This window comes from Panthera uncia (assembly GCF_023721935.1).
Source record: "Panthera uncia isolate 11264 chromosome A1 unlocalized genomic scaffold, Puncia_PCG_1.0 HiC_scaffold_17, whole genome shotgun sequence".
Classification (NCBI taxonomy): Eukaryota; Metazoa; Chordata; class Mammalia; order Carnivora; family Felidae; genus Panthera; species Panthera uncia.
In genome coordinates, this window is record NW_026057577.1 from 141,561,362 (window position 1) to 141,585,937 (window position 24,576).

A 24,576-nucleotide genomic window follows, 5' to 3' on the forward strand; every position below is an offset into this window, starting at 1 on the left:
GAGAATAAATCTAAAAGATTGCTGGTTTTTGTTTTGTTTTGTTTTTTGTTTTTTGTTTTTATTTTGTTTTCAAGTACTAGGACAGAGAGAAATAATTCTAATTGCCTTGTGTATAATTGTTCTAGTTTGGATAGAAGCAGAATTTGATAAGTGATATCCTATACAGGAAAGAGACTGGGCTCTGAGATTTTTTTTTTTAATGTTGTTTATTTATTTATCTTGAGAGACAGAGAGAGAGAATGTGAGGGGAGGGGCAGAGACAGAAGGAGAGAGAGAATCCTAAGCAGGTTCCACTCTGTCAGCACAGAGCCCTATGCAGGGCTCAATCTCACAAACCTTGAGATCATGAACTGAGCCAAAGTCAAGAGTCAGATATTTAACCGACTGAGCCACCCAGGTACCCCTGGACTCTGAGATTTTTGTTCCCAACATTTATTTAAAACTGTACAGTTTTCAAAGCACTTTTATATGCCTAGGCTAATTTGGTCTTTAAAAGAGCTTTATGGGTTAGCAGGGCATATAGTATTAGCCTATCTTACAGTGGAGACTCTATCACTTGTGGGAAATCCCAGATCTACCTGGGAATTAACCAACAGTATTTCTGGTTTCTGGTCTGGCTGGGCTTTGTGTCGCAATGCCTCAGGAAAAATATCTTGCACCTCCTCTCTCTGTGATAAATTAGTTCCTCTGCATGTCATAGTGGGAACGCTCTGTTACTAATGGAAAGGAGGGCCAAGGCCTGCTAGCCTTCCCATTGCCTTCAAGAGGCCATCTTACTGCCTACACCTCTGCATAGCTATGTGGCCAAGAATCAGGAAGCAAGAGCCTCACATTCTGGAAACACAGACATTTGTAAGAAGGCTCAGGTCATTATTTGAGGCAGCGGGCCCTTGATCCAGGGGACTGGACTGGAAGTTTTTCCAAGTCAGGAGAAGCTGGGATGAGGTATTTTTTTTTTTTTTTTTCCTCTCTGTCTCTCTCTCTAATGGGGAACTGCATCTTTGAAATTCTTTTCTAATCTCTCAGATCTCACTTCTCTAGACATTTTCTTAAAATATTGATGCCTGGTAGTGGGATTTCTGGTTCTAGGATTTAGGGTTTAGATGATCAAAAAGCACAGAGTATAGAAGTTAAATATTTAGTAGCTTTAAAAAAAATCAGACGGCCATTTGCTCTTGTGCTTTGAACTCTGAGTTTATTTAATGACAAAAAATTTCAAATAATAATTCAGTAAGTCTGAATCTCTAGGATTGGAAGATCTTTATTTTTACTTTTGGTGGTAATGGGCTGCCCTGTACTGGGACCTCTCTAATATTTCATGATTGCAGGCTGACTTCCACTAAAGGATTGCTTTTCATCGTGAAAGAAGATTTAGAGTGTGATATTCTGTGTTTCCAGCTAGTCTCCTACTGTGTACTGATTGCTCAGAAAACTCTTTTATGTGGGCCCCAAAGATGTGTTGGAGGATGAGAGGGCAACATTCTTTTTTTAACATTTTACTATTTAAGTAATTTCTCTACACCCAATGCAGGGCTCGAATTTACAACCCCAAGGTCAAGAGTCACCCACTCTTCCGATGGAGCCAGCCAGGCGCCTCGAGAGGGCACCATTTGTAATGAGGCATGTCCCTCACCCGAAAGAATAAGACTTGAAATTGCTTCATTTAGATTAATTTGTGAGGTGTCATTACAATTCCAATGGCAGATAGGTCCTTAGTAAACGTCCCAATTTAACCTTTGTTTTAGCGTTACCAACAAGTATTTTCAAAATGAAACATATATGGCTTCAGATGACACTTCGTTGTGGTAAAAACAGTATTTTGGTTTCAGGTTGACTTTTTACTCTAGGTTTTTATTTTGTGTCCCAGAAAATTATACTGTTTCATGATATGTGGAGTTTAAAAATCAGTTTCATATTTGCAGGTAAATATAATGTGATTTGACTTGATGTTGACTTATTGTGGTGATCTTTTAACAATATATGCGAGTATGGAAATACTATGTTGTGCACCTGAAACTAACATAATGTTATATGTCAATTATGCCTCAAGAAAAAAAAAAATAGTTCTTAACTTTAGCGAATAAGGAAGTACTCAAAATTTTCACAAAATGGTTCACCTCTATTACTCCCAAAGGAGTAGGTATTCAGCACTGAAAGAAAGTTTTAAAAATCAATTTCATCCTTGTAAGTAAATACAATGAACCAGTAACATTCCCATACAATAAAATTCTTATCTGATGGAACAATATCAGCACTTCTTTTCATTAACCAAATGGCATAAAGCATTGTTATAACGATCTTTTGCTTCCCATCAAAATAATTTAGCTAACGACACAATGACAATATTTCTTTAGGTCCTACAACACATCAAATCTAGTGGAAGACCTGAAGATTTTGTATAGAACGGCTGGACAGCAAGGCAGAGGAATCACTTTCCTCTTCACGGACAATGAGATTAAGGATGAGTCAGTTTTGGAATACGTGAACAATGTTTTATCATCGGGGGAGGTAGGAGTTCATATATCTTCATGCATTTTGACTCTTCAGATGGCCTCCTGCTTGAGAGCTCTCTGTGTCCTTCCATCACAGTTGTTGAATGAGTGCTATTATGGGGGATTAGGAGATCCCTATTAGGAAGAAATGCTTTTTCTGTTGGGTTTGGAGAATAAAAGTGAGCTGATTGGATATTCGATATGCCCATTTACCCCCTCCAAGGGCTATGACTGCACAGTTAATAATAGAATCGTTTGTGTATTTTAAAATGTGGGGTATCTTATCTTGAGGACTTGGCTAATTTAAAAAAAAAAAGGATGTGTAAAGCTTTTTATTTTGCTGTAGTCCTAATAGTTTATTTTTGCTTTTGTTTCCCTTGCCTGAGAAGACACATCTAGAAAAAATGTTGCTAAGGCTAATGCCACAGACCACTGCCTATGTTTTTTTCTAGGAGTTTTATGGTTTCAGGTCTTGTATTTAGGTCTTTAAGCCATTTTCATTTCATTTCATTTCATTTCATTTCATTTCATTTCATTTCATTTATTTTGTTTATGTTTAGAGAGACAGAGAAAGAGACAGAATGTGGGTAGAGAGGGAGAAAGAGAATCCCAAGTAGGCTCCATGCTCTCAGCACAGAGGGCTTGATCTCACAAACTGAGGTTATGACCTGAGCTGAAATCAAGAACTGGACACTCAACTGATCGAGCTACCCAGACTCCCCATTACCATACTGTTTTGATTATTATGGGTTTGCAGTTCATTTTGAAATCTGGAATTGTGATACATTCATCTTTGTTCTTCCTTTTCAAAGTTGCTTTGGCTATTGGGTGTCTTTTGTGGTTCCATACAAATATTAGGATTATTCTAGTTTTGCAGAAAATACTATTGGTACATTGATAGGGATTGCATTGAATCTGTAGATTGCCTTGGGAAATATGGACATTTAATAACATTAATTCTTTTAATCTATTAGTATGGGGGTGTGCTCAATCGGTTGAGCATCTGACTCTTGATTTTGGCTCATGTTATGATCTCATGGGTTCATGGGATTGAGCCCCGTGTCAGGCTCTGTGCTGACAGTGTGGAGCCTGCTTGGGATTCTCTCTCTCCTTCTTGCCTGCCCCCCGCTCACATGCATGTATGCTCTCTCTCATTCAAAATAAATAAGTAAACATTTAAAAAAATCTATAAGCATGGAATGTCTTTCCGTTTGTTTGTGTCATGAAGACTTCTGTTAATTTTTAAAGGTGAGTTTTAGGACACAAATGGAGGAAAGATATCGTATGTATCGACCTATATATTTTGATCTGTTTGCATATGCCTGTACTGAATTTGAATGTTTGCACTTCTTTTGAAGGTCTCCAACCTATTTGCTCGTGATGAAATTGATGAAATTAATAGTGATCTCATATCAGTCATGAAAAAAGAATACCCCAGGCGCCCTCCTACCAATGAGAACCTGTATGACTACTTCATGAGTCGGGTCCGGCAGAACCTTCACATTGTGCTCTGCTTTTCACCTGTGGGGGAGAAATTTCGAAATCGAGCTTTGAAGTTCCCTGCCCTTATTTCAGGATGCACCATTGACTGGTTCAGCCGATGGCCTAAAGATGCCTTAGTTGCTGGTTAGTGTGGTGGACATTTTTGTCAGTTTTTGGTTAACATTGTGTGTGTGCGTGTGTGTGTGTGTGCGCGCACGCGTGTTTATTTATTTATATTCTGTGCTGTTTGTTCTCTCTGTACTGGATTGAGTCAAAAGTCACTTTGTCCAGCAGTTTAGGATATTTACAAGATGCTGCTCTTTCATATTAGGTAGCTAATTTTTCCCAGAGTGTGGTTATCAGATAACGATCTTCCGTCTGTACTCCCTTGGATTAATTTCCAGTGATTCTAGTCTTCTCAGGGATGCTTAAAGGCTTTGTCTCAGTTGGATCCCCAGGCACGTTCCAGGATGTCCCAGGAAGGCACTGAGGTTTTAACTGCTTTGATAGCATTTGTGTTCTTTTCAAAGTGGATTGGCCCATCTCTGAGTAGTTGAAGCCAAATGTCTCTTGGACATTTCGTTCTCGTGGTTGCAGTGCTGGAAATCAAAGAAGAAGACATTATCCAGCAGTCCTCTGATGGTTCCCATCCTTGAAAGGAGTGTTAGCTAGAGTGTTCTGGGACTTGGATCCTTGCTGCTTCCACTTCTGTGGAAGAGATGTTAGTAGAGGAGATGTTAGAGATCATTGAGTTTATGTTTTTTCAGCTTTGGGGGAGAAATTGTGGATATTTTAAGTGATGGGGATGTTTAGGCCTCACTCACCCTTGACCTGTTGTATCAGAATCTCAGGGGTGCCCTGTCTCATGGCAGTGGTTTTCAAACTTTTTGTCTGGTTATGTTTTAATAATAATTCAGAAGAGTCCTATTTCCCAGTAATACGTTGCTGGTAGCCTTGGTAGATCAAAGTGAGGTGAAGGAGGTGAGGAAGGGGCTGGAGCCTGCCCTCCCAGCCCCAGCCCACGTCTGTGTCACACCCACATCTGGTGCTCCAGTTCTGTGGTGCCCAGGGTGAGAACGACCGATCAGCCTGTCTCCTACAGATGGAGACACGGGGGACGCTGAAGCCGAGGGACTTGTCAGAGATTTAAGAAGCATTAGGATCTGTACTGGGGGAGGAACCCAGGCTTTATAGATTTATATATATTTTTAACAAATTCTTATCCACTGGGGACATTTTATTCTCTGCAAACTGCTGTTGACAATAATGTTTTTCCAATCTGTGGCTTTTAAACACAGAATGTTTTTACATATTCAGAGTACACATGTACATTTTCCTCTTTTGTCTTCTAAGGTTGGAGAAAAGGCCAGTGATTTAAAATTTTAAGTCCTCTTAAAATGTAAACACAACTAAGGGTAAAGCTTTAAAATTCCTTGAAGTAGGATATAAATGCAGAGCACACAATGACAGAATTTAAGAGCTATATTAAAGTTAACTATGAAACATGGTAATTAGTATGCAAGTACTTTGTAGAGTAGCATGTAAGATATTATTATGAACAATAAAATAACAATTTCAGGTGACAAACATTGTAATATACCATAATTAAGATGATTTAATTTAAATATGGAGCCCTTCCTGCTAGGTCTGTATTTCAGTCATCTCTTTTATTACAAGACAAAGGCCTCACTGATCTTTCCTTTGTTAATTTCTCACAAATCTGCCCCTTTCTTTTAAATCTCATCGTATCAACCCAAGCCAGGATTACATGGAGGTCAGGGAAGTTTTCATTTCCGTGTAGTTGTTTCCTAGCTGCTGTCCTGACTTTCAACGGATGAGGCTCCTTGTTTGTTTATTGTGAATGTATTTATTGAACTCCATGCTGTTTATAGAACCAGGCATAGTAGGGAGTAAGGTGGGCTTGTGTCTTCAGTCCGGATCCTCTTCCCAGGCAAGCTCATTGTCACCCTTCTGGGTGATGTGCCCCATCAACTTTTCTCTCTAGTCTCGTCGGTCCTCTGGCTGCCTGCTTGATACATTCTGTGCGCTTGACTGCCTGCTTGATACATCCTCATGGGGGCTTTACAGACCGCTACTCCACATGTCTGCAGCTGAACTGCCTCTCCTCTGGTCCCTTCCCCAGGAAGTCCCACCATTGTCCACAAAACCATGCAATCAGAGAGCTTTGTCTTTGTCTTGAACATCCCAGCTTCCTTCAGCTCTCAAGTCTGCTCCATTGGCAAATCACTTTGACTTTATCTTTTTTTTTTAGGTTTATTTATTTATTTGGGGCGGGAGGGTCAGAGAGAGAGGGAGAGAGAGAATCCCAAGTAGCCTCCACACTGCAGCTCATAGCCTGACACGGGGCTCAATCTCATGAACCATGAGATTATGACCAAAGCCAAAATCAAGAGTCAGATGCTTAACCAACTGAGCCACCCAGGTACCCCATGTTGACTTTATCTTTTAAATACTGGGGGACTGTCTCTAGCACTTTCCCTCTCACAGATGTCCTAGGCCAAGCTGTCATTGTCACTCACCTGGAAAACCCAGATCACTTTCTAATGACCTCTCCTCCTCTTCCAGCTGTCTGCCATCTATCCCACAATGCTGACAGAAGAATGAGGAAAACACAAACCCAACCACACAGCTTTCTACTTAGAACCTCGCATGACCTCCCCGTGCTCTTGGGAGAAAGGCCACGTTACGTAGCCTGGCCTCCCAGACTGGGAAGAGTGGCCCTGCCCACCCCCCATCTTCCCTTGAGGTCACTCTTTCTTCCTATTCTGTTCTTCTGGATCCTTGAACAGGCTGCTTTTTCTTCCCATGTGACACCCTCCTCCTCCATCCTATTGAGCACTCCTCCCTTTGTCTGGATGGTGCTGGCTCAGTCAAACTTCCCTTCCTAAGGGGAAAATCCTGCCTCCCCTTCTCCCCACAAAACTGATCCCATGGTATCACTTCATAGCACTCTGTGCTCTTCCTTCCTGGGGCTAATCACAGTCTGCCATTTGTATAGTTGTGTGTTGATCTGGCCCACTAGACTAAAAACTCCATGAGGTCAAGGACTACCTATCTTTTATTCACAATCTGGGCAGCTACCAGTGCTGAATGAATGAGTCAGTCTGTCAAAGTTCATTTACTTGCAGTCTTCTCTAACCCAACACAAACCTCTCTCTTTTTCTCCCCAGATACACCTCTTTTGTTTGTCCTCTGAATGTGCTTTAATCATACTTATTCTCCATACATTGTCCCCCTTAGATCAAGAATATTCTCTTCAGTCTCCTCTGTTTATCTAAGTTCCAGAGCTTAGTCAGAACTCAACACATCCTTCACTCTTTTTTTGTTCTCTAAGGAATATTTAGTTTCCCGCCCTCCCATCTTGGACCTCCTATATCTTAGCACGTAGACTTTATATCATGTACCTGGTATTGAAATCTTCTTAAACTATTGATAACCTGTAATTTTTTGTGGTATGTCTTCAGTCTAGTCTGGTAAGTATTTACTGTGCTAGTCACAGTAGTGGATAAAATAATTATAAGATATAAGACATAGCTCCTTTATTTAGTAAATACAAAATCTTGTTGGGAAAACCAACATCTATGCACCTAATATTAACCTTGCTTCTGTTAATTTGAAAGAATACCATGTGTGGGCATTGCAAATACTTAATATACTTAGGAACTTAAGTGTTGTTTATTCTTTTTGGAAAACTAGCCATGAGGTTTCTAGAAACAACCTTATTTAAGTTGTCTTCAGGATTCTGGTTCTAAGTTAAATTATTATCTCCAGCCACATCAGAAAGGAAATACATGATTTCATTTGTGTTAGTATATATCATTTAGATTATACTATTTCCCATAAAATATTAAATTGTATATTTTTATAATTAATTAATATTTTATTGATATTTTATTCTTTAACAAATTTTTTTTTAATGTTTATTTTTGAGACAGAGAGAGACAGAGCACGAACGGGGGAGGGGCAGAGAGAGAGGGAGACACAGAATCCCAAGCAGGCTCCAGGGTCTGAACTGTCAGCACAGAGCCCGATGCGGGGCTAGAACCCATGAATGGTGAGATCATGACCTGAGCTGAAGTCAGACGCTCAACTGACTGAACCACCCAGGCGCCCCGATTAATATTTTATTCTTTAAGATGCATTTTTTGTTTCTTAAGCCTGTTTATTGAGGTATGAATGATATACAAAGAGCTGAACATATTTAAAATATACAACTTGATGTATTTCGAAGTAAATACACACCCATGGGACTATCATCGTAATCTGTACCATAGACAATCCATCACCTCCAGAAGTTTCCTTCTGACTTAAGTGTAAGAAGTTCTTAAGTTATTTCTTAATTATTATTATTATTATTTTGTGATAACACGACGTAAGATCTCTTGTAGTAATTTTAAGTATACAAATAGCATTGTTAGCTACAGGCATCATGATACACAGTAGACTTCTGGGACTTATTCATGAATAGCTAAAACTTTGTACTTTTTGTTACTTTCTGACTGGGAGGAGGGGGAAATGGGACCCCCCTCTTCCTAGTCCCTGGCAATCACAGTCCTCTCTGCTTCTATGAGTCTGACACTTCAGATTCCTCCTGTAAGTGGTATCATGGAGTATTTGTCCTTCTGTGTCTGGCTTATTTCACTTAGCATAATGCCCTCCACGTTCATCCATGTTGTTGCAAATGGCAGGTGTCTTTTTTTTTTTTTTTTTTGGCAGGGTGTCTTTTTTAAGGCCGAATAATATTCTTTTGCATGTATATCCATTTAACCATCAACAGACATTTAAGTTGTTTCCACATCTTGGCTACTGTAAATAACGTTGTTATGAGCACAGGGGCACAGATATCTCTGGGACAGTGATATTACTTCCTTTGGAAATGTGCCTGGAAGTGGGATTGTTGTATCATATGGTAGCTCTATTTTTAATTTTTTGAGGACCCTCCACACTGTGAGGACCCTCCTTTTTTTGCACACCCTTGCCAACATTTGTTATCTTTTGTTTTTTTTGATAATGGTCATCCTAACTGATATGAAGTGATATCTCATTGTTACTTTGATTTGCATTTCCCTAAGGATTGGTGATGTTGAACACTTTTTCATATATCTGTTGGCCATTTGTATGTCTTCTTTAAAGAAATCTCTTTTCAGTTAATTTATCCATTTTTTTTAGAAATTTTTTTCAAGTTGTTTATTTATTTTCAGGAGACAGAGACAGCATGAGCAGGGGAGGGGCAGAGAGAGAGAATACCAAGCAGGCTCCACGCTGTCAGTACAGAGCCTGATGTGGGGCTTGAACTCACGAAGCATGAGAACATGACCTGAACCGAAATTGTGTCAGACGCCTACCTGACTGAGTCACCCAGGCACCTCCCCACTTTGTCCATTTTAATCAAGTTACTTGTTTTTTTGCTGTTGAGTTGTAGGAGGTATTTATTTCACGTTGTCTCTTATCAGAGGTACAGTTTGCAAATATTTTCTCCCCCATTCCATAAGTTACTTGTTGACTTGTTAATTGATGTCTTTGCTGTGCAGGAGATTTTTTCGTTTGGTGTAGCCCCATGTTGTTTTTGCTTTTGTTGCCTGTGCTTTTGGTGTCATGCCCAAAAATTATGACCAAGAGCATTGTCAAGGAGCTTACCCATTATGCTTCCTTCTGAGAGTTTTATGGTTTCAGGTCTTATGGTTAAGTCTTTAATCTACTTAATCTATTTTAATCTCAAAATAGATTGAACAATACATAGAGTGTTGTGTATGGTGTAAGACAGTAGTCCGATTTCATTCTTTTGCATACAGATCTCCACTTTTTCCAACACCACTTATTGAAGAGACTATCCTTTCCTCGTTGTGTATTCTTGGCACCCTTGTTGAAAATCAATATATATATGGGTTTATTTCTGAACTTTCTTCTGTTCCATTGGTCTATATGTCTATTTTTAAGGCCAATACCACACTGTTTTAATTACTGTAACCTTGTAATATATTTTGAAATCAGGAAGTGTGACGCCTCCAGTTTTGTTCTTGCTCAGAATTGCTTTGTTTTTTTTTGGGTTTTCTGTTGTTCCATATGAATTTTAGGATTGTTTTCTCTATTTCTGTAAAAAAATGCCATTGGAATTTTGATCAGGACTCTATTGAATCTGTAGATGGCTTTGGGTAGTATGGACATTTGAAAATAATAATTCTTCCAAATCATAAACATGTGATGGCTTTTCATATATTTGTGTTTATTTTAATTTCTTTCATTAGTAGTTTATAGTTTTTAGCGTACAAGTCTTTCATTTCCTTTGGTGGAGTTTATTCCTACATATTTTATTCTTTTGGATGCTATCATTATAAATTAGTTCTTCTTAATTTCTTTTTCGGATTGATGTTATTGCCCAGAGTATTTATCTAATTTAAAGATGCTTACTTAGAAGGTTAATACTAGATTTTGTAGTATTTTCATAATGAAGTGCTTTTGGGAAAAATGTGAGTTTTTTCATACGTGAATTTAAATTGACTAAGTCTCTTGATAAAGCATTTAAAGAAAAATATGCCTTGTTTTATGTTGTAAAGTCTTGTCTTTTCCACCATTTAATAACCTCCATTTTGGCAAACCTTTGTTTTTAGCTTTATATGGCGTTGTCTTGAATGAATTGTTTCTTTAAATGTCTGTATTCTCTTCATTCTGGTGGTCTTGTCTGTATTTTTTTTTTCTCTTTTTTGTCCCTTCCTTGGCTACCTTTAGTTTAGTCTTCATTTCCAAGATGGTTTTATCTTTTTCTTCTTATTTCCTGAGCTCAGTCAATTCCTTTTTTCATTTCTTCCTGATACATTATTTGGTCAGTTTCTTTTTAACTTTTGAATTTATGATTCAAAGTAGTTTATGACTCATTCAAAGGCTTCTCTGGGGATACTGGCATCAATTTGTGGCGTGTTACAGTTTTAATTTGTTTTTTTTTTTTTTTTGGGAGAATGAGGGACAGAGGTTTCCATCAGCTGAGGCATTTTGATTTTCCTTTCCTATTTCATTTTTTATTAGGTTTTTTCGTTTAATTCCAGTATTATTAAGATAGTAGTCTTGCATTTCTTAATGATACTCTGTGGTGCTAATGTCACTCCTAAACCCATGAACTTCATTTTGATTTCTCCACGGTAAAGGTAACTTTTAATGTTCTTCTAGATTACATTTTAAATAAGCACATTGTTATCAAAGTAGGCCATCTTCACTTGAAAATGAAGTCTCAAGCAAAATCAATAGCCTATATATGGTGTATTTTTTTTCAAAGAAGGACATTTTAATTATGTGAATAAAATGGCCCTCTTTGAGAATTATTACTTGATTTATAATATACAAGACATGGTCTTATGAGCTAGCCACCCCTGCTTCTGCAGCCGCTCACAGCTGGTGATACATCCTCAAGAAGGCAGCTTCATGTGATAACCCCTCAGAAAGTAATGCCAACCACAACAGTATCCACATTTTTTTCTGGGAAAATTAACCTGTTTTGCTTATGAAGCCCATTAGTCAATAAATATTTTTGGACTTGGTGCTGCAGTTGAATGTGTTTGCTTAGCACTCTAAAAGACTACAGAGTTCAGTTCTCTTTGGACTTCTAAATCAAGGTGACATGGGCTTTGGAGTCCATCATCCTTGCATTGAATCGCCAACCTGCCATCTGCAAGGAAACTCCTCTAAGCCTCATTATTCTTCTGTACAAAAGGCACATGTTAAAATTCATCACTTAGGGATGTTGTAAGGATTAACTGATAAGGTTTTGTCAAGATTAGACATGCTCGCCCTCTGAAGGTATCGGTTAAGAATGTGTTTGGCTGTAAGAGAAAACCAGAGAAGTGCTTGCTCAAGCAAGTCCTTTTTTCTCCCCCCTTCTCCTGCTTCCAAGAAAACACAGAGCTGCTCAGTCCAGGATGATGCCATTTGGGGGGTCTTACTCCTTCTATCTTGCTGTTGTCCTTAGGGTGTGGCTTTTACTCTTACAGGCACAAGGTGGCTGTTGCATCTCCAGACATTATGTTTGTTGATGCCTTATGAAATTTGCCTTTTAGTTCAGGGCAACGTTCTTCCCCAAGAACTTTTGTCTGCACGTCATTGGCCTCAACTGGGTCACCCCTACTTGTAAGAGAGTCTGGACAATTGACGAATTTCAGTTGGGCAGATTTTTACCTTGAGCAAAACAGAGACTCTTTTAGTAACAAAGAGAGAGGATGGCTGCTGGATAGGCAACTCATGTCCCTCTTTCCCTTTGTTACTTCAATTCTTTTCATCTCAATGAAGTGGAAATTGAAGGGCACCAAAATTCAGGCAGGGATCCAAACATTCTCCTCTCTATCCCACACATACCTCACCTCATTCCCATCAAGTGCTGTGAGCACATAACACCAAAATATAACCCATACCAACCTCAGGCTTCAGTCTGAAGATGGGCCCCCAAACTGGCATTGCTGCTTTGGTGATTAGATAATAGAGATGACCTTGGAAGGGGTTTCCATGGCCTCTTGCTTGAGCTTAGCAGGCTTTGGTCACGCTAAGTAAAAGTGATCTGATTGTTTTCATAACCTTCCCTGCACCAGAGATTGTGAGTCCTTGGAAAAATATCCTTTGAATCTACTCTATTTTTATTCTCTTTGACTTTTAGAGAGATAAAAACAGCACTTGCTACATAAAAAAGAATTCCCCATATTGATACTCTCTGTTCACATAAGAAGGGAAAAAATCATTACATAGTAAATACGAGGAGGTTTTCAGAAAGTGGGAACCTCCCCGAGGATACCCTGTAATGCCAAGTAAAGCACTTAGCATCATGCCTGGCTCATGGTGAATATTGCTGCTGTAGGGGTTAATACCTACTACAAAAACTTTATCCTAGGCAAAGATTGTTCCTGTGTTCCCGGTGCCTAGACTTAAACTTCCTAGAAGTTAAACTGTTCTTTGTAGAGATTGCTTAACTCATATGAGAAAATATGACTTCTGAGTCTTAATTTATGGCCTTTCAATGTATATGGTAAACTTTGTTTATAACCAAGCCGAGAAATGGTACCTATTATTTACATAGATGTAAACACTACCCCACAATTGCTTTACGAACTTAATTTAGTGATCAGTGGCTAATCATTTTTTATTTCTTTGCCAACTATCACCAGATAGGTTTGTTTACTTGATTCCTTCTCTTTCCTTCCCTTTTTATTGGCCGTATTTCTATTTGCAACTCTTATGTACATTATTCGATGCTTTAAGTACTTTTCAAGCAAATCCGTAGGCAGTTTCGTATCCCCCAAGATACATAAAGTTGGTTATGGTAACTTCTAACCGCATTGTGCATAACCTTTGTAAATTCCTTGGCATTGAGACCAAATTTCATACTAGTCTTTAGCTCCACGGTACCATCACAGGGCTCGGTGTGCCGCAGACACTCAGCGTGTTTGTGGTGATTGATTAGGTCTGGCTTTATGGCCTCTTCCTATAATAGGAAATGCTGCCTTAGAATGGGTCCCATGATTGGCAGTATCGGGAAGACAAAGGTCTTCAACAGGAGGTTTTTACCCAAACATTTTTAAAGGACACTGTAAATTAGAATTGACTGCAAATGGCCACCCACCACTTTTAAGAACAGGATGACCCAGGCATAAAAAAATATAGTGGCAAACATTCCACATACCAAATGCAGTCAGAGCCTGGGGGAATTAAGGGTGTGACAGGTTCTGCATTTAAAAATAAATGGGAATGTTAAATTTGAGTACCAGGTGGGCACTGATTTCTGAGTTATTTGTACCACTTTTGCCCTTATGTGAAGCATAAAACAGGCTGGCTGTTGACCAGAACCTGCAGCCATGCAGAAGAGACTTCTTTGCATAAGTAACAGAAAACAAAGGCTAATGATAGTCTTGAGGTCTGTTACAGCTTTATAAATGAAAGGGAAAATAAAATTGTTGAAATCATAGGCCTGGGGCCAAAAATGCTGACAGATATTTACCAGGTTTGGGTATAAAAATGGTATGCAGTCCTAAAAAATATCTAAATCTTTCAAAATTAGCCAGTTAACTTTTCAGATGGTCATTCATGTGTATGTTTCACACACTGCCGTCCTTATTCCTTCTAGTGTCTGAACACTTCCTGTCCCCCTATGATATTGACTGCAGTTTGGAAACCAAGAAGGAAGTGGTCCAATGCATGGGCTCCTTCCAGGACGGGGTAGCTGAGAAGTGTGTTGATTATTTCCAGAGATTCCGACGGCCTGCTCATGTGACTCCCAAGTCGTACCTCTCCTTTATTCAAGGCTATATGCTCACATATGGAGAAAAGCGTGCAGAAGTGCAAACCCTGGCCAACAGGTAAGTGTGAAGTTCGGATATAAAGTTGTTTTAAAGCCTTGGCTCTCAACGGGGAGCAAATTTGCTCCTAGGGAGCCGTTTGCAATGACTAGAAACATTCTTGTTTGTTACACCTCAGGTGGTCGGGAAGGGGTGCTGTTGGCAGCAAATGAGTAGAGGTCAGGGATGCTGCTAACATCTCACAGTGCACGGGATAGCCCTCTGCAGCAAAGAATCAGCCCCAAATGCCAATAGTGCTGCGGCTGAGGCACCCTCCTCTCAAGCCTATTCCAAGGATTAGTCCATGATTGCTAGGAGCTTTGTTTTTGCCCAGTCGAATAAAGTGTTGCCGAGTGTTCATGTGACCTACTACTTGCTATAATACTGAATGACATAATGGCAGAAATAGCGAATTCAGACTGCCTGCCTCCCTCCACTCGTCCTTCTCTGGAATGCTGACGTTCACTGCCTGGGGAATACCCTGCTTCACTGAACTCTGTTCCAGATTTCACTGCTCTGCCCAGCTCTCTTCTGAACACCTGTAGCTTCTGCTTGGATATGGCCAGAACCAGCCAGGGATGCTTCATAAGGGACCCTGGGTGGGACATTGGACTGACTGACTCTGAGGGCCCTGGTCTTTGAGGTTGCATTATCTCAGGCCCAGACAGGCAGCATCCCTTCGCAGGGTGGTTCTGATGGCTTCATTCCTTGATTTGTTTCATTCCTTAATCCCAAATCTTTCTTCTTTTAACTTAATTGGTCTTTTTAACAAAACAAAACAGAAGTTATTTATTTTCCTTCCTCCAGATTTGGGTTTCAAGCATTTGAAGTCTCTTGTCATTTAACTAAACTTCATTAGGCCTGTTTCCTTCATGATACAGATTCTAGACCCACGATTGTTCATGTTGTGCGGCATCGTAATGGTTTCACTGTCCCACATGCGGTGTGTGAAAAACATATGGACGTGTTTAGTTAGGCATCAACCCTGGATGCATATTCTTTTCGTCAAGCCCTCTTGGATTTGCTATTTGCACAGACCCTCATTTTTCATATACGACCATTGCTGTCTGTGTTAACGAACCAGTGCTTGGAAAACCACAAATTTTAACCATGGCTTGCTTGGATTTTCAATCCTAGAATGAATACTGGATTGGAAAAGCTAAAAGAAGCCTCAGAATCTGTTGCAGCCCTGAGCAAAGAACTAGCAGTGAAAGAAAAGGAGCTCCAAGTGGCCAATGATAAAGCCGACACGGTGCGTGGGCACTCACACGTGTGCCAAATTTGTTTTAAATTCCTGGTAATAAGTGTTAACGACGTATGCATATTCACTGAGTTGTCACCACGAAAGTACAAATTATTTCCAATAGAATCTAATACTCTTAATCTTACTGGGCAACGGTACCGGACCAACTCAACAAATCAAGGCAAAAATGTGCATTTTCAGCCTGCCAAGGTTTGTTCTGTGAGCTTTTTTCCCCTTCTATATTGAAGTAGGTCTTAAAAGAAGTGACAATGAAAGCACAGGCCGCCGAGAAGGTCAAGGCTGAGGTACAGAAGGTGAAGGACAAAGCCCAAGCCATTGTAGACAGCATCTCTAAGGACAAAGCCATCGCTGAAGAAAAACTGGAAACCGCAAAACCAGCTTTAGAAGAGGCAGAAGCAGCCCTGCAGGTAAATCTGTGTGATATGGCAGGTGTCAAGTTTAGCGCCTGGGAGGAGGGCGAAGGAAAATGAATAACAGCAAGGAAACGCGCTACTGCTCCAGACCAAAGGTCTTCCCTGGAACTATTTCAAGGAATAGTTTCTGCAGGGAGATGTTATTAGCTCCGTATAGATATGGCTTTTGCTACTCCGCATCTCATTTTCTTCACTCCTGAATGATGGGCAGTGTCATAGATTGGCGGTCAGGAGTCCTGGGTTCTCATTTCCACTCTGTCGCCAATAAGCTATGTGACATTGGGAAAGCCACAGAAAATTTCTAAAATAACATTTCTCTCCTCATTCATTGAGGACCCCGGCATGGGTCTGTAAGAGACAACGTTCTCCGAGTGTATCTGTGGATTTTACCCAAATACAGAGCTGCTGACCTAATGTAGCCCGTGAACGGCAGGTTCTGAACAGGTCCCAACTTGCGTGGCAATAGCAGAAATGGCAAAATTAGGAAGGAGGTTGGATTCTGAGAAAATACGATGAGTTTAGTGACATAGGCCCCACCTTAAAGAGCTGGTCCAGTTTCGAAGGCCCAATTTAAGACTTCTGGGGACTCGATTGAAGATTGCCTTTACTTCTGTCTTACTCAGCCACTGCCTTATGTTATTGATTCCTGGTCTAGGAAATGGCTGGAGAAATGAAGCCCTGATGATCTGCCCACAGCTAATTCAAGTTCTAGAACCCCCACTTTGCATGCCTCGTTACTTGACAATGCAAACTTTTTTAATCGCTTCTTTTGCTCACTGCCTTAGACACTTCTAAATCTTTTTTGATCCAAGTTGAGTCTTTTAGTTTCCTGAGCAATATATGAGTTTCTACTCTTTTGAGATAATGAAGATACGGCCGCCTCCTTTGTCCCTCCAACTTTTCACACTACTCTTACTGTGATGTGTCTTCACTTACTGTTTCTGTCTTCCTCCTTTCCCTGGCTAGAGTGTGCTTCTTCATCCTCAAAGCCCCGTGGGTCTTCAGTCTCTTAGACTGGTGGGCTCCTCATCTCCCCCTGCCTCTTTTAAAAAATCAACTTACTGTGGTAGGACTGACATGTGAAAAGCAGGACGTGTATACTGTACACAACTCGGAAGGTTTGGGAATAAATATATACCTTGAAACCATCCCTAACTTCAAGCCCATTGACATGTCCATTACCTCCCAAAGTTTCCCCGCCGCTCCCTTTAATGCCATTGTTGTTGTTATTGTTTTTCATGTCATAAAAACATTTAACATAGGATCTAAAATCTACCCTTTTAACAAATTCGAAGTATATAATGCAGTATTGTTAACGATAGGCACTGTGCTCTGTAGTAACTCTCCAGAATTTATTTAGCATAACTGAAAACCATCAGCTCCCCATTTTCTCTTCCTGACAGACCCTGACAACCACCACTCCACTCTCTGCTTCAATGAATCTGCCCGTTTTAGATTCCACATGTAAATGGGATCATATTGTTTTTCTATATTTAGTTTATTTTACTTGGCATAATGGCCCCCAGGTCCATCCATGTTATCTCACACGGCAGGATTTCCTTTATTTTTTTTTTAAGGCTGAATAACATTCCATTGAACACAGGCACTCCACACACACATACGCATGCATGCGCACACACACACACACACACACACACACACACTCCCTCTCTCTACGTATGTATATCTCACATTTCTTTATCCACTCATCCACTGATGACCACTTAGATTGCTTCCATATATCGGCTACTGTAAATAGTGCTGCAGTGAACATGGGGGTTAGATATCTCTTCGAGATCCTGGTCTCCACCCACCCCCCTTTTTGGGGCATTTTGGCTTCCGACTGTGGGTCTCTGATCAATAGAAAGAAGACATTGATAGTGTAAAGAATCTTTTAAATCTTTACTTAACTCATGATACCCCATGGCATCATAGAAAAAGAGCCTATGGTATCTTAGATCATGCTTAAAGGGGTAAATTTTCCCAAGATTTAAAAGGCTTAGCATCTTTTCTGTATTATAACATATTTTTCTTTATCCTCCTAATTTCTTGTTCTCTACCACTAAGATATTCCACATAAACATCAATGCAGAAATGTCTGGAAACAGGGGTAACATGATGGGGTGTATTGGAGAGATTTCCAATAATTTCCTTCATTGGTTCTGCCTCCATTTTATTGCTTCCTTGTGGGCTTTTGAAATCTTGAAATATGGTACTACCAATTTATTCTAAGAAGTTCTAGATCCCCTCAAACTAACCTTTTGGCATCAGGCCACATAAATCTATACAAGAAATAAGGTAAGCACAAAGAATATTTCTCTTCCTATCTCAAAACTAATCTGACTCCAGGCAAACAAACAAAATACCTCCAGATGTTAAATAACTATTATATTGCAAGCGTGTCTAGGAAATTATGTGGCCGTCACACTGCTTTGTCTTCAGAGAAAAGAGGAATCCAATACTTAGCTGAAATAGGTTGAGCTTTAGACATACCTCCCCCCCCAACTCCTTTTACCTGGGCACCCAACATAATTGAGCCCAATTCTGTTAGACAGTTTTCTCTTTTAAATCTAAAGTAAAATCAGCATGTCCGGCTCCTTACATCCTTTACTTAACATTTATTTACAACATTTATTTGACCCTACTTTCCCCACTGGCTGCTATTATATTTCTCTCCTTTCTTTTATAGCTACACGTCTCATATAAAGATCTGTCAGCTGTTTCTAGCCCTTGAACACAAATTCTCCTTCACTTCCGGTTGTCTTGCGTCACAAATACGCATCGACTGAAACAAACATTTCCAAAGTATGTAGTTACAGTCCTAAATTCAGTGGGGGTTTTTTTTCTTCATTTTTTTCCCCCAATCCTCAGAGAAAAGGTTATTAGCTTTGATTCCAAGGTCTCTGGTCACCTTCCTTTGATGCAAATGCAATTAAGACAGAAGGTTTTCAACATCTGGAAGGAATGAGTATACACTATTTGTCCCAGAAATAGGACTGTATCAGATTCTTATCTTTAGAATTTTTTCCCATACTTATCCCCATAAAGTGTTTAAGAGACAGAACAGTTAGCAACCACAGTGGGCCTATCTGACTATTAAATAATTTACTCTATCAGAATCTCCGTGATAGAAATGGAACAGGACTTCTCTGAGTTAGTGAAATTCGTATTGCTTAAGTTCCATCATTTAAAGGTCACTTCCACTCAGAAACCTCTAATTATTCAGTCTGTCAGCCCTGGGGCTACCTGCTTGTGTCGGTCCACTGTGACAAGTCTGGGTTGCTAAAGAGAGAGGCAGATTCTTGCCCTACATCACTAATGAGTAAAAAGCACTGCACATTCTGGAGTTTTCCTGGGTTAGAATTCCTCATATCTCCTTGAGTGCTGAGTTTTCTTTTTCTTTCAGATTACAACCCCCTTTTTTTTCTGACACAAAGTGGTCTGTACAATTTTGGAGAAGTCACAGCTCCTTATCTGCTCACCAGTATTTCCCTCACTGTCTCTCCTCTTGCTGTCAGTTTGAATTGTAGAAGTTTGAACTTTCTGGGACATGCGTTTCTTTGGGATTAAATATGCATCTCAACCTTATGACTGCATCCAGCTCAAATACGCTTCCTTTCCTCTGTCAAAATAGCATTGAGAGATTACAGGTTTGTCCACACTTTCTTACCTGAGATTGCACGATGACCTCTTCTCCTCTCACAGACTATCAAGCCTTCGGACATTGCCACTGTCCGCACATTGGGCCGACCACCTCACCTCATCATGAGGATCATGGATTGTGTGCTGCTCCTGTTTCAAAGGAAAGTCAATGCAGTGAAAATTGACCTGGAAAGAAGCTGTACAATTCCTTCCTGGCAGGAGTCTTTAAAACTCATGACCGCAGGAAACTTTTTACAGAACTTGCAGGTTGGTAGTTCAGTAACGTTGGGATGACAGGGGACTCGGACTTCGTTAGAGTATCTGAGTCCTTTAATAGAATAAGTTTCTGAAAAGGTTTTGCTGTACATACACATTTTTCCTTATTAATTTTTTTGCCATATTTATTGAGGTAGAATGACATAAAATTCTATATATTAAGGTGTACAACTTGATGTTTAGAGATCTGTATACACTATGAAATAATTTCCACAGTCAAGCTAAAGTAGCCATGACCTCACAGTTACCATTTTCTTTTCCGTTCTTTTTTTTTCTTGTTTTGTGGCGAGAACACTTAGAAAATTTCAACTATACAATGTTGTTGACTCTATTCTTCTTACTGTACCTTAGGTCTCCAGAACTGTTTCTTCTTGTATCTTGATACTCTGTATGCCTTGACCAACATCTCTCCTTTCTCCTCTCCCATCCCTGGCAACCAGCATTCTACTCTGCTTCTGTGAGTTTGACTATTTTAGATTCTATGTATACGTGAGACAGGCAGGGTTTGTCTTTCTGTGTCTGGATTATTTCATTTAGCACAATGTCCTCCACAAATGGCAAGAGTTTCTTATTTTTAAAGCCTTAATAATATTCTACTTACATATGTTGAACATATATTTAAGTATTTTTCAGAGCAGAATTTTCTTTTCCAAATATAAGACATTAGAGCTTTAAAAATAAGCATGAGATGGGGTGCCTGCATGGCTCAGTCAGTTAAGTGTCTGACTGTGACTCAGATAATGATCTCACAGTTCATGGGTTCAAGCCCCACGTCAGGCTCTGTGCTGACAGCTCAGAGCCTGGAGCCTGCTTCAGATTCTATGTCTCCCTCTCTCTCTCTCTCTCTCTCTGCCTCTCCCCTGCTCTCTCTCTCTCTCAAAAATGAACAAATGTTAAAAAATTTTAAAAAAAGCATCAGAACCTCTCCTGATAGATTGTAGGCATACTAAAACATCATCAGTGACCTATTTCAATAGAAGTTTAAAAAAAATCATTTTAAGAAAGCAAGACATATGTGCATGTATTGTATACATATGAATACAAATATATGTGTACTTATATTTTGCAAGTCTCAGTAGTAATTTTTTGAGTAGTAATTTGCATGTTTTTAATTTTGAGGTAGAACTTACATATGATAAAATGTACAAGTTTTAAGTATACAGATTAATGAATATTTACACATATGTATACCTGTTAATGAACACTGAGATCAGGATTTGTATTTCCAGACCCCGGAAATCTGTCTTGTGTCCCTACCTCATCAATAACCTCCCCTAGGGTAACTATTATTCTCATCTTTATCCCGATAATTAATTTTGTCGGTTTTGAAACTTACATAGGCGAATTGATATCACGTGACCTCCTGTGTTATATTCTTTTATTCAACAAGTCTTTGAGATTCATTCTTATTGTTTCAAGGACAGTATTTCATTCTTTTTTTCATTGCTATATAGCAGTTCAGTAGATGAAGCAGCGGTGTGTGCTAAATATTTAAAAACAACTGGTTCTCCGGGGAGATAAAAAGGAAAAAAAAAAAAAGAAAAAGTCTGATTTGTAGTGTTTGGCAATTTCCATGGCATAAGTATCCCCACAATGGCCATTTGCAAGCTACCGAAATGATCTTGCTGAATGCATCTGGGGGAGAGGTGTGTAAGCAGTATAGTTTCCCACTACGTAGGTACAATGGATATAAATGCCCTCAGAAACATAGATAGTAAAATGTAGTAATGTAAGAGAATGTGATTACTTTTATAGTATATTCTTTTTGTTGTAAATAACATTTGTCTAATTATAAGTTTCTATAATTTAACTTTTAAGAACAGTTCTATTTCACAACCTATTTGCAAAACTCCTAAACATTTAGTAATGGTTTCCGATGAGCTTGTATGAGCCAGCACAGTGTGAAATGCTGTAATATGTTTCAATTTATTTGTCCACTGTACTGTTGATGGGTTTGGGGGTTGTTACTAGTTTCTGGCTATTATAAATAAAGCTACTGTGAATATTGGTCTACGGGCCATTTGGTGGGTGTATTTGAATTTCTATTGGCTCTGTACTCCAGGAATGCAATTTCTGGGTCTTACGTTATCCTTTTTAAAAACAGATGGAAATATTTTTGATAGAAGTATAGTTGACTTACACTATTACATTGATTTCAGGGGTACAACACTGTGATTGGACAACTGTATACATTATGCTATGCTCACTACAAGGGTTTAAACAGCTTTATAGATAGTGCCAAAGAGCTTTCAAAAATAGCTGTGTCCTTTTACACACCCACCAGCAGTGTGTAAGTTGTTCTACATCTTAACTATTTTCTACTTTTCACTATTCTGATGGGTTTGCAGTACTGTTTTATTAATGTGGGTTTAGTTTGCATCAGACCTGGTAAGTAATGATTCTGAGAATCTTTTCAACAGTTTATGAACCTCTTGGGGATTCCTTTGTTAAGTACCTGGTAAGGTCTCTTGTCTGTTTAAATTTTTTATTGATGTGTAGTATTTCCTTATAAGAAACATGAGTAATTTGTCATTTATATGTTTGCAAATATCTTCTCCCACATTCTGCCTTGGTTGTTCATTCCGTTAAGGGTGTCCTCTGATAAACAGACATTCCTCAGTTTGATGTAGCCCAATTTATCAATATTTTCCTAGGAGTGCTTTCTGTGTTCTGTTCAGGAAATCTTTGCCCTCCCTCTAAGGCAGAATAAGTGTTTCTATGTTTTATTCAAGAAGTTTTATTGTTTTGTCTTTCATATTTGGACCGTGACACAACTAATGGGGAATACCAAAGTCACATCTGTTTCCAAAGCAATAACCTCCATGCTGTCTTTCATTCAGTTTTCAATTCCACATGCCCAAGTGTTGTGAGGCTAGAGCCTCTTGTGAGGCACCTTACAGCAGCTGTAACAGTGAGCAGCTTATGAAACTGGTGGCCATACAGACTTGTCCCAGATAATTAAAACGTGGCACTCTATGACATAAGTTGTCACCAAGAAGGAGTCACAGGTGGTGATGAACTCTGAGCATATGTGAAATGACAATGGTGACCGAGGAGATCAAGGAGTTTTCACAGAAAAGTGCAACAGTGGCATTGGACTTCTCATGGGATCTTGGCAGGCGACTCCAGGCTCCTGCCCTATGTGCCTGGTGGCAGGGCCACTGCTCTTGGAAGCTTCCTCGCCATTTGCCTTTTGTCACCATTGCCCTTCTGCTGCTCCCAAATGTTCTTCTGAGTTTTCTTCTGCCCTCATCATTTCTCCAGGCTCATAGAAGAAACTTGCATTGGAGGTTGTCTGAATGAGAGTGTGTGTGCTCTGCCCTGTACCGTGCATGTTCTGTGGAAACTTTGATTTATAGGCGCCACATTCCTTTCTACTTGGAGAAATCGAATCATCTTCTTAAAATTTTTTTAATGTTTTATTTATTTTTGAGACAGAGAGAGACAGAGCATGAGTAGGGGATGGGCAGAGAGAGAGGGAGACACAGAATCCAAAGCAGGCTCCAGGCTCTGAGCTGTCAGCCCAGAGACTGACGTGGGGCTTGAACTCATGAACCGTGAGATCATGACCTGAGCTGAAGTCAGACCCTTAACTGACTGAGCCACCAAGGTGCCCCTACTCAGCTTCTTTTAGATGTCAAACACCACTCGAGGAAGGTCCAGTTTCATTGTTTGGCCAGTCTTCTCTTGATGCAGGAAGGCATTCTTAATCCACTTATGCTACTATTTTTGAATCTTATCCCTTCAGAAGCTAACAGTTCTTTCATATTCTGGATAATTCTATGATTAAAAATTAATTCATTGCCCTCAAGACCGAATGTCCAAGTAGTTACCTTCGTATTTCAGATGAGCTTAATAGAACCTCTGTTTGAATGCATTAAGCATTTAGTTGCTGCTAAATGCTAAACATATTTTGTCTGCAGGCTGAAAATACCAGAGTGTATTTGTTTTCCATTATTGATTTTATGGGCTTACAATCCACCTATTTAGGATTAATGACATGAACATGTTATTGCTTTGGAAATTTTAATAACCATGTTAGTATTCATCGCCTAAATAATTTACTCCTTCCCTGGATCCTGGAACATTTATTTAGGGTTGGTATCTCTTGTTCACAGAAGATAAAGAATGCTCCGACTTCTTTGCTGTCACTGCTTCCTCTGTTTTCAGTTTCAGGACTTTTGTCCAATATCCTGAAATATCAACAAAATATGATGTCGTTCATTCATTCCTTAGTTCAACAATTTCAATGGCATTGTGAGCACAATGTGAATGTGGCCTCATGGAAAGAAGCATTTTGACTTAATTTTACTCTTTTCTTTCATAGCAATTCCCAAAAGACACAATCAATGAAGAAGTGATAGAACTTTTGAATCCTTACTTTGAAATGGCTGACTACAACATCGAAACTGCTAAACGCGTATGTGGGAATGTAGCTGGTCTTTGTTCCTGGACCAAAGCCATGGCTTCCTTCTTTTCTATAAACAGAGAAGTGTTGCCTCTAAAGGTGAGCCCCCTAGCTGGAACTGTGTGATGTGCGCCTGCAAGGGCGCTCAAGGCCAACTGGCCTTGTCTTCTCAGAGTGTACAGTAACCTTTGGCCTCTGGTGTTATTGTACTCAAGTCCACAGGGAGAGCAAGGGACAGAACTGCCGAGCACAGGACATTTTTCTTCTCTGT

General features: G+C 39.6%; 1 protein-coding gene across 1 annotated transcript in view; it reads left to right on the top strand.

The window, feature by feature from the left end:
* DNAH5 (dynein axonemal heavy chain 5) overlaps positions 1-24,576 on the top strand; it is a 240,303-nt gene that overhangs the window by 155,339 nt on the left and 60,388 nt on the right. The window contains exons 54-60 of the mRNA XM_049648271.1: positions 2,355-2,508; positions 3,851-4,118; positions 14,092-14,323; positions 15,440-15,554; positions 15,797-15,973; positions 19,685-19,888; positions 24,225-24,404. Coding sequence (XP_049504228.1) covers positions 2,355-2,508; positions 3,851-4,118; positions 14,092-14,323; positions 15,440-15,554; positions 15,797-15,973; positions 19,685-19,888; positions 24,225-24,404 — 1,330 coding nt within the window. The remainder of the gene's footprint in view (positions 1-2,354; positions 2,509-3,850; positions 4,119-14,091; positions 14,324-15,439; positions 15,555-15,796; positions 15,974-19,684; positions 19,889-24,224; positions 24,405-24,576) is intronic.